Source organism: Protobothrops mucrosquamatus, unplaced genomic scaffold, assembly GCF_001527695.2.
Source record: "Protobothrops mucrosquamatus isolate PMUCROS unplaced genomic scaffold, P.Mucros_1.0 scaffold2583, whole genome shotgun sequence".
Taxonomy (NCBI): Eukaryota; Metazoa; Chordata; class Lepidosauria; order Squamata; family Viperidae; genus Protobothrops; species Protobothrops mucrosquamatus.
In genome coordinates this window covers 211183-222445 of record NW_015388639.1, presented here as the reverse complement: position 1 = coordinate 222445, position 11263 = coordinate 211183, and the positions used below count along the sequence as shown (strand labels likewise).

At 40.8% G+C, this 11263-nt stretch overlaps 1 protein-coding gene across 2 annotated transcripts in view; it reads right to left on the bottom strand.

The window, feature by feature from the left end:
• Window positions 1-11263, bottom strand: part of MOB2 (MOB kinase activator 2) — a 53089-nt gene that overhangs the window by 8586 nt on the left and 33240 nt on the right. For both annotated transcript variants that reach the window (XM_015825287.1, XM_015825286.1), the window contains exons 2-3: window positions 6971-7131; window positions 4268-4361 (exon numbers count right to left, since the gene is read on the bottom strand). In XM_015825287.1, the coding sequence (XP_015680773.1) occupies window positions 4268-4361; window positions 6971-7131 (255 nt within the window). The remainder of the gene's footprint in view (window positions 1-4267; window positions 4362-6970; window positions 7132-11263) is intronic.

Genomic DNA, 11263 nt, shown 5'->3' with positions numbered 1-11263 from the left:
GGGGAGAATTGAGAGAGAGAGAGACAAACACACACACACACACACAAAGAGGAGAGGGGAACTGCTGGGGCCGGCCCGTATTGAAGAATATGGCCGAATTTACCCGGGCTGGCCGTATATCGGCGTATAACACGCACACATCATTTGCCCCCTATTTTCAGGGGGAAAAAGTGCGTGTTATACGCCGATAAATACGGTAACTACTTATGTAGGTAAATAAAAGGAATTATGTGTTAGTCATCAAATGGCTCAAAAAAAAAAGTCAGAACTTGGAGTGGAATTAAGATTTTGTGCTTTGGAGAATTATTGCTTTCAAGATATCTTTATTATCTAAGTGGTAATTATTTCAGGTTCTTTCAACTCCACCCAAAACTTGTCTTCATACATTTAGGTAAAAAAAATCAAGATTTTGTTTTTAGAGCAGATTATTTTGACTAGATATCTTCAACCTCAAGAAGTATTTTGAAGCTACACAACTGAAAACTATGGGATTGAAATCCAATATTGAACCTAAATTGTGGTTTGTTTGGGAATTTTATGACTAATTTAAAAGAACAGTTAATTTTTTTATCATTTTGTGTTAATTGTGTTAAATGATCAATTCTACTCCAACAGAGTGCTAGGCTGCATTAACAGAAGGATAGAATCAAGATCACGTGAAGTGTTAATACCACCTTATAACACCTTGGTAAGGCCACACTTGGAATACTGCATCCAGTTTTGGTCACCAAAATGTAAAAAAGATGTTGAAACTCTTGAAAGAGTACAGAGAAGAGCAACAAAGATGATTAGGGGACTGGATGCTAAAATATATAAAGACCGGTTGCTGGAATTGGGTATGTCTAGCTTAATGAAGTGAAGGACTAGGAGTGACACGATAGCAGTGTTCCAATATCTCAGGGGTTGCCACAAAGAAGAGGGAGTCAAGCTATTCTCCAAAGCACCTGAAGGCAGGACAATGGATGGAAAATAATCAAAGAGAGAAATAACCTAGAACTAAGGAGACATTTCCTGACAGTTAGAACAATTAATCAGTGGAACAACCTGCCTTGGAAAATTGTGAATGCTCCAACACTGGAAATTTTTAAGAAGAGACTGGATAACCATTTGTCTGAAATGGTATAGGGTTTCCTGCCTGAGCAGGAGGTTGGACTAGAAGACCTCCAAGGTCCCTTCCAATTCTATTATTATTATTATTATTGTTGTTGTTGTTTACAATCTATTTTTTAAGTTAGGTATGGATGTTTGGACAAGAATGGTAACTGTCTATATCCTTTGATTTAACTACTTATGTTTATGCAGTGAAGGGGTCTCAAAATAGGATTTGTAAATATTATTGTCCTCTGACCTAATTTTAAAAAAATAATCTATACATGGTGTAGCACTCTGTGAAATTGCCATATATGACTTCAACAATTCAATGTTTTGCAATGAAAAAGTGATTCATTTTTTAACTATGGTATAAGAAATGGAAATGTTGGGGAATTAGTATTTACAGGAATAAGTAAAATTACAATTTTTACAGATTTTTAGTGATCCTTAGTGAATACAATAAGTAAAAAGTTAGATTATGGGATTGAGTTATGTTCCAAAAGAGAGAATGCTAAACCCCAGCCCATAGAAAGTGCAATAGGCAGCACTCTCAGAAACCTCACTGAACCAATCTATGGCCTAAATCAAATAGTAAGTAATTTAAAAATTATGATTTAAAAGAAGTAGTTCTATAGTAAGGATATAGAGTAGTTATTAATGAAAACTAGATCAAAATAGTGCCTAAACCAGTGGTGGCAAACCTTTTAGCAACCGAGTGCCCAAACCGCAACCCAAAACCCATTTATTTATTGCTGCGTGCTGGGTGGGCGTGGCTGACTGGGTGGGCGTGGCCTCGGTGGTCACAACCATAATAAAAAAAACTTTTTCCCCAATAATTTTTTTCCTAGCAGCGAGGCAGAAGAGCAGAGCCCCGGAGCCGTTTCTGCCCACATCTTTCTCATTCTCAATTCTCTTGCCTGCGTGTTGTCTGCACCCCACCCCCTCAATTGCTCTACGCTTCGCAGCCCAGGGAGTGAGATTCACACACACCCCGCCTCAGGGCCCCGCTCCTCTGCCTGGTGCTGGCAGCTCCATCATCTGCAGCAGCCGGAACAAGAGGCAGGTCACAGCAGCCCATTAATCTTTTTGCTGCATCGACACCTGGGAGCTTGCTATTTCCCCCCTCCACCCAAAAATCTAGGTCGAGGTGCAAACCCAGCTCATGTGCCTTTGCTCAGGAGGAGCAACTTATTATGGTTGTGAACTAAGCCGTAATAAGAGAAGTTTTACTTCTCACCAATTTATGGGGGGGAGGAAGCCCTTGCCCACCTGGGCACATCCACTCGATGGAACTCATGGGGGTGGCTTCTGCTGCTGCTCTGACCGGTCAGCAGGGAAGCAGGAGGAGGTGGAGGGGCAGCTGGGGTCTGGAGCTGCCTCAGCTGCTCACTAGCAGCCTGAGGCAGCAGATTCACGCACCAGCTGCCCCTTCTGCTTCCCTGCAGGGCTGATCAGTCAGAGCAGCAGCAGAAGCCACCCCCATCAGATCCATCGAGTGGATGCATCCAGGCCAGGCAAAAGCTTTTTTCCGGCTATCCCAGAGCGATTTCTGCCTGCGCCGATGGGGTTATGTGGCCAGTCCGCCATTATGCAGGACAGCCAGCATGCTGTGGCTACTGACGGACACCATCGGCTCCCATGCGATCGCTGGCTTCTGTGTGTGGGGGGGGGGCGATAGTGTCAGGCAGATCTGGAAGCAAAGCTCTGCTGACCATCCTCGCGCTGGTGGCGGCGGCTACGGGGGAAGGCAAGATCTGGCATGCGGGCACCCTTTGCCACTGCTGCCGCATTGTCCCGCGTGCGCCTCCGGGCGGGGAGGGGAGGGCGTCTGCCACAGCTCACCTTCCCCCGCCACTGCCCCAACCAGCGTGAGGATGGTCGGCAGTTTTGCTTCCAGATCTGCGGCTGGCCGGGCTTGGCGATGCAGGGATCACGCCGCCGCCTCCTGCTTCTCTGTGTGGTTGGCCAGTCAAGGGGCTCAGAGCAGCAGCCGCCGCCCCCGTCAGAGCCACCCTGTAGACAGGACCTGCACCAGGTGAGGGCTCCTTTCCAGCTGTCCCGGGGCTGTCTCCGCTCAAGCCGATGGGGCTGCAGTGCGGAGGGAGATGGCTCTGATTTCACTCACTCTCCTGCCAAAACTGCTCCTTTTATATGTTCCCTCACCTCGCCCAGCTCTTGCAGCTGTTCCCGGACTGCGCATGCGTGGAGAGGGGGAGGGGGAGGAGCCCAGAAATGGCGTGCGTGCCCACAGGAACGGCTCTGCGTGCCGCCTGTGGCACGCGTGCCATAGGTTCGCCACCACTGGCCTAAACCAACATATAGAAGAGTATATCTGAAATCTGAAGCAGCCAGGAAGAGGAAATAGTAAACAACTGAGTCAGAAAGATCATTAGTATGAATGTTGAAATCAACAAGCAGCTAAGTCAAGGGTCTGACTGAAGTTTGAATTGATATATGAAGAAAGTTTATATGAATACAGAACTGCAACCAAATGCAAACAACAAACAAACAAACCTCCACAGAATGAAGGATAGGCTAAAATGGGTAGGACTTGGAAATATTTTTTCAGTGAGAGAAAGTGACTACAAGGATCATAATAAGAGGAACAAAATAATGTAGGCTGATTCAGGTAAGAAATTTTCTATGCTGTTGTGCTCTGCCCCTCCCATGCTGGAAATGTGGATGCCATTCCTAAGTGAGTATTCTAATCTCTTGAATCCAAATGAAATGTCACACAACAGGAAGTTCCATTTTAGTCTTCTGAATTGATTGATCTCTTTTTAAAATGTTAATGTGTTTTGGAACATTTTTGGAACACCACCCCATAGTTATTACCAGTATATCTGTCCTTAGGAACACCAAACTAGAAGGGTGGATGGAAATAGTGAAATATCCACCTGCAAATTTAAATGCCTGCTAGGTAGATTTTACCTTTTATTAACACTATCTGAAGTCCAGTGACAATGCTATTTGCATTACCTTTTCCTTATGAATTCTGAATTAAGAGCATTTTCTTCTTTCAAGAGTAATGATAAAGTAATGCATTTTTAACACTCTGAAGAACGAATGTATTGCTTTCAAAAACAGCCTCAGAGAGACAATTGTTTTTCATCCCTCAATTGGAAAAGTTGAAACATTCATGCCATCAAAATACAACAAAATGTCTATGACTTACGTATTGCATACTGCCATGGTCTGACACGACTCTCCTGTACAGAATTCGGAGATGGTACTATACTGTAAATTAATATGGTGGAAGAACGTTGTTGCTGAAAGACAAAAGAACACCAAAGTTTCCATTATTACTCTACATCACGAGTGTCAAACTTGCTGTGTCACTGATGTGTTGTGACGTATCGCAACTTTTTTTGCATTGCTGGAGCTGGGGTGGGCGCAGCCTCCGCATGATGCAACCGGCCCACAGGCCGGCAGTTTGACACCCCTGCTCTACATGTTTGGATGCTAAAAAAGAGAGCTTAAGAGCTGGGAAATTAGATATAACTGAAAGAGTTCATTCAGCATTATCACAACTATCCAAACATTTTCTTGCTGAAAACTGAATTAGCTATAGCTGGCCCTTGGTATCTTAGGGAATGCCTTTTGCCAACAATTTCTCATGAACCTATCTAAATGACTAGGCAGCATTCTCTAAGGCAGGGGTCTTCAAACTTGGCCCTTTTATGACTCTGGCTGAGGAATTCTGGGAGTTGAAGTCCACAAGTCATAAAAGGGCCAAGTTTGAAGACCCCTGCGCTAAGGTTTCTCCTGCTACCAAGTAAGTAGAAAAGAGGGGCCCTGATGGTGGACATTGCCTATAAAGGAATTTTCCTTCCTTTAGAAGAGTTTGTCCATGAGGCAAGGATGCCCCCCCACCCATACAGCCTTCAAGAAAGAGGTGAACACATATTTCTTTTTTCTTTTATATCTTTTATCCTATCTATCTATCTATCTATCTATCTATCTATCTATCTATCTATCTATCTATCTATCTATCTATCTATCTATCTATCTATCTATCTATCTATCTATCATCTATCTATCTATCTATCTATCTATCCATCTATCTATCATGTCTATCTCATTTATATGGTCAACCATCTCACAGAAATGGGCAGCATACAACAATCAATGAAAACAACAAATATATAAAACAGTTGCTATAAAACAAAATCAATACAAAAATAAGAAGACATTAAAAAATAAAATCTATAAAGCCATACAAAGATAGTAAAGAATCACCTACAATAGAGTCATTTAAAAGTGTTCCCAGTGCCCCGAGACCCCAAGTCTGATGACATAACTAAGTCTTGAGGGACTTCTGGAATGATAACAGGGATAGAGCTAAACTGACTTTGGGGATGGGGGGAAGAGAGTGGTCCATAGGGCAGGTGTTACAGCAGAGAAGGCCTGCTTCCTGGGACCCATCAAATAAAGACCCTGATGGATGGTGTCTGCAACTTCTAACTCTGGTAGATTTAATGGGGTGGGCCAATGTAATTGGAGAGAGGTGGTCGTTCAGATAACCTGATCCCATGTCATGAAGGGCTTTAAAGATTAAAAACCGCACCTTGAATTGAACTCAGAAGCCAACGAAGCTTGCGGGCCAGAGGTGTAATACTATATGTGCTGTTCTGGGAGCACACATAACTGATAGACATCAAGAACTGGAATATGAAACTAGTATAAGACAATTATTCTGTATTCCCAGTGAGTGGCCCACTCGCACAATACCTCTCCATGGTGCTCCTCCACTCCCTGGCATGGTGCTCCTCCACTCCCTCCATGGTGCTCCTCCACAATACCTGGTCTCGCACAATACCTCTCCATGGTGCTCTTCCACTCCCATGGCAACCTCATCTCCAAAACCAAGACGAGGGACCAGGCACTTCCCATTGTCCTCACCAAGCAAGAGGGAAATCTCTCAGCACCAGCAAAACTGCCAGCTGCCCTCTCTCCACACACTACTACCCTCCCCCCCACATATCACAAGATTCATATACACATGTACAAGCAGGCTCCCACCCGTGCTGCTCTCACCAGCTAGTGGAAGGCTCCTCACATCCTTCAGTTCAAAAAGAAGCTTCTTGGATAAGAAGTGAAATATTTGCAAGGAAAAAACTAAGAAAATTCACTTGCTTTTTTAAAGCACCTTTGGGACAACCATGACCTGGATGATTGAGAATCTCCATAGACGCTTTGCAAAGCAGCTCTTTCACTCTCAAAGAGGCTGGCTGAAAAGGATCACTCTCGAAATCCAAGCAGACATCCAAGCTTGGATTTCAGAAAGGTCCTTTTCCAACTAGCTGCCAGGAAGCAAGACTCCCCTTAATTTTCTCATGCTTTTGGATGGGGGGGAAGAGGCTTGTTTCTTGTGAAAGTGGTATAATATAAACGTGTTAGGGAAAGGGTTGCCAGATTTTGGTCAGTCTAAGAACCACCTCTGAAAGTGGAAAAGAACACATCTCACATGGAAGAAGGTATTGAGCATTTTCATTTTTTCATGGGTCCAGTCCAAAAGCAACTGATTTAATCTGCTGGAGGTGGGTGGGGTGGGGAAGACAAACATTGGCAAGCAAGTGGTGGCTCTTTCTGTCTTGTCCGTATCCTTGAGATCTATGAGCTGAAAAGAATCCATAGAAACATGACAACCTATGCCATCCCCCAGCACTGAAGCAAATGAGCCAAATCCAAAAGATTTTGTTTCAAAACTCTGAATACAGTATTTTTTATATATATAAATATCAAACTGAATGCAGATTATTTGCATTTTGGTGAACATTAACAGCCTGCTTTTATCTACTCTTTTACTTAGGAACATCTTTGATTATGAAAGACAACCAGCGCAATGTTCAGTTGTTGCAAATTTCATAATACTTACTGTTGCTAGCTAGCCACTCATTAAGATCTATTTCACGTGGTAATATAACTAATTCTTTGAATTCAAAGTCAGTAATCCTGGACTTCGTATATTCTGGTTCAAGATATAGTTTCTTTTCTTCTGTTGCAGGCTTTTTACCATTTGGTTTTCCCTTGGATTTCCTGCAAAAGAAAAGGAGAAAAAAATAGATCATGGATTAAAATTAGAAATGTGGGTTATCTAAACTTATGCTTTCTCCAATTTAGCCTGAAGTTTTTAAATGTTTCTCTGAAACATTTCTTGGAAATATTTGCCAACGCTACAATCACACCATACTGTTATATGTTTCTTTTTGTGTGTGATTAAGAAAGCAGCAATCCCCTCTTTTGCAATTTCCAATCCCCAATTTTCATTCTAATCTTCTGAAAAGAAAAAAGAAAAAAAACCTTTATATGTGTGTACTTCCATAATCCAGATGTAAAATAATATCTTCAGCTTCCAAAACTCTTAATCAAGAGGGTTTTTTGCTGGTGTTCTGAGAATTCTGGGAGTTGAATTTTATACAATAGGAAAGGAGTCCAAGGTGAAGTTTGTTATTTCAAATAATAAGATAATGAAGTTTTGTTTTATTAATCAAGGAGAGAAGCGACCTAGAACTAAGGAGAAATCTCTTAACAGTGAGAACAATTAACCAGTGGAATGGCTTGCCTTCAGAAATTGTGGATGGTCCATCACTGGAGGATTTTAAGAAGAGACCGGACAGCCCCTTATCTGGATTGACATATAGGTTTCCTACTTGAGCAGGGAGTTGGAGTAGAAGATATCCAAGGTCCCTTCCAATTCTGTTATTCTGTTTTGTTCTATTTATAGTTCTTGTATATATCCTAATAATATACGGCTACATATATGTACATTGTTGACAAATATTTTCCTTTCGTTCGGTTCATGGTTCATGATTCACTAACAATCTATTTTATTGAAGCCTCCCTCTGCCGGAAGATCAATTAATGCTGTGTTCTGTAATTCATATGTTCAATCTAGAAGAGAGCAGCTTCAAAAATGTGAAATTATCCATAATGTTAATGAACCATCCAGCTGGCATTCTGGATTGTCAAATACACAGAATAACTTGGTCACTAACAGTTTGTCAATATTGATAAGAAGCTTCTGTGAAAAATTCAAAAAAAGATATATGGAACTTCAAAAGCTTTATTCCAATTATGTTGTATTTGTTTCTTGACTCTGAATTATATTAAAATAAATCTCTAAGTCCCGTGCTCTTGTAAGAGTCACTGTTGTTATACTACTGGCTTTTGTTGTTGTTGTTATTTTACATTTAATGAAGTGAGATTCTGACTCTTAAATTTCTTTCTTTTCATTTACATCTCATTTTTTCTCCAGATATTTTAAGGCTGTAAAACTCAGATTCCCAGGCTGTTTCCCATCGAGTCAGGCTTGTGTTTTTCCTCTGGCCTCCGTTCAAGCAGAGTCATGATTCAAATGACAAGTACTATTCAGCAAAAAAAGAATGTGGAGATTTGTGCACTTGTGAAAAACCTGAATCTTTCTTTCTTAGTCTAGCTAACTATAATCATTGGAGGCCATCGGACTGACCTCTTCTTGCGCAGTGTCCAGCTGCAATCATGGATCCATTTGTCCAACTAGTAAACAGTACAAATCCAGTTGAAACGAAGCACTTTGCCTCAAGCTAGCCAAGAAAGCACACCACCCTGTGTTTGTCTCATTCCAAAGAAAGTCCTGTTAAACCTCTTGAAAACTGCAGACAAACTGGCTAGAGTTGTGTGGTATGTTCTTTAAGGAAAATCTCATCGTAGAAAAGGATTTGAAAAGCTACAGAATAGACAAAAAACAAAGAATACAGTAGTCTTAAAAATATTTGCCAAAATTGACATTACTTGAGTGAAATGGAGTTAATATTACAGAGTCCTCAGCCTGAGATGTAATCATAATGGATTTCTGGCTCCAGTAAAAGGTTAAGCTCAGTGACCTTTGAGCATCCTTTTAATTTCATGATTCTATATATCCAACTCTGGGTAAAGTTTAAAGGCACACTGTACAAACATGGACCATTTTTGCCACATTCAAAGAGATTGTTTAATAAGGTTTCTCTTTGGATTGAAGTAAACTACAAGTAAACTTGGATTAGTTTACTTTCTTTGCTAGCTTCAGGTGAAATGCCTCATTTCAACTGGATTGGTACTATTTACTAAGCAGGATAAGCAGGAATTTGATCCTCATGGGTGGGGAAAAATTATACAGTCTATTTCAAATTATTACAGTCGAGCTATTGACTGTAGCAACAACAGAAAGGGGCACCACTGTTTTCCTGTGGAGGAAAACATCATACTAAAGTTAACAACTGATATTGTTACATTTCCTCATTTAAGATCGAAGACTGTTGCTACTTCAAAGGTGAGATTGAAAAAAATAAATTGTATCTTTTAGGCAAGAGCAAATATCCACAAGGAAGAAGGGAAGAGGACAAAGAAGACATTATTACATCAAGAAACCAACAGCCCTCATAAGATAAGCATACAATCAGTCAGGGAGGTGTTTTAGGAAGCAAAGAGCTTGAAATTAAAAATAAACAAAACATGACTGGTTATATGTAATTAATATTAAAGTGCTTACTGAGAATGCATGTAATTTGCTGAGCTATCTGTTTTTAGCTTGACAACTCAACATAAAGCAACCAAAGGTCTCAACTATTTAGGGCTGGGAGGCACATTTGAGATTTTAGGAATATTCATAAAACACCATCAACCAGCAGGCAAACCACTGATGTTGTTCTTTGCTCCCCCCCTTCAACAGTATAAAAACCACCTACCCTTCCAATTTTCTTTCATCTTTTAGAGAGCAAGTGGGCACAGTTATGAACAAAAAACTGAGGTGCAGACAGTTACCATTCCTATTTCCAGAAAATGTCTATGGTGATGCTGAAGGTCAATACTCTGCAGCATGCCAACTTGGACTCTGAAGGAAGTGTCCATCGGCACAATGGTGCACATAAGCAGCATATTTGGAGATCTAGGACTCTTTTTAACATGACATCATATAATATCATGATATCTATAATTAGGTTTTATTACCTAAAACAGTGTTTCTCAACCTTGACAATTTTAAGGCATGTGGACTTCAACTCCCAGAATTCCACAGCCAGCATTGCTGGCTGTGGAATTCTGGGAGTTGAAGTCCACATGCCTTAAAATTGTCAAGGTTGAGAAACACTGACCTAAAAGGTAATAAAATATATCCATTCCACTTTCTTTAGAAAACCATGTTGAAGATATATGGGGAAATAACATAGGTGAAAGAGCTGAAAGTGTGTTTTACAAATCAGCAGAAAGTTCATATTTTATAACTCTCAAGTTCTTCAGCGCAGGGCTGGGCAGCTCTTTAAAATCCTGGCTACTTTTCAATTCTGCAAAATCCTGGCTCCTATTTGTAAACATAAATGTGCTGGGCAAAACAAGCAAATTATTCACACTAAAAGTTTTCACAAATCATCTAGCAACATCTATGCTTGCTTCTGCAGCACAAGATATTCTTTCTATCAGTACCTGATTAATCTGTATTCCTTCCATTACAAATACAGAATACAGAGTAAAGAGGCCAATGAAAAGCCTGTTTCATGCAAAGTCTATTTCATGAGGCTTAAATGTCAGTTAGCATTCAGTTTACGAGTAGGCTTTTCTTTCTGGGTGGCTCAAAAATCACTTTAAATCTCTTACAGTCTCTAAGGAAATAAAACTCAACTGCTGTAGCCGGGAGAAACAGATGTGAAAATGTATATTTTTTTTTCTCAAGGAACAACTGATCCAAAAGCTACCCAAACCAAACTTGACAGAAATGACATAGGCACAAATCAGAGAAAAGGGAGAGCAAAACAGAAATGAATGCCAGGAAAAATGGGTGGGAAATAGTACAATAGATAAGGTTGTGTTGCTTTTAACTTGTTCTAAACACAACCTATTCCAAATATAGTTGAGAAGAACCAGTGTTGGAAAAACTTCATTGTAGCAGAGTTTACATAAAGCAGGGGTCTTCAAACATGGCCCTTTTATGACTTGTGGACTTCAACTCCCAGAATTCCTCAGCCAGGCACACTGGCTGAGGAATTCTGGGACTTCAAGTCCACAAGTCATAAAAGGGCCAAATTTGAAGATCCCTGACATAAAGCATCCTCTTCATGGAAGCTCTCTGTGAGCCTCAGGGTTGTTATTTTGCTGTTCACAAAAGCTCCTACCAGCTTCTCACTTGGACAAACTCTCCAAGCACATGGCCAAATTTTGT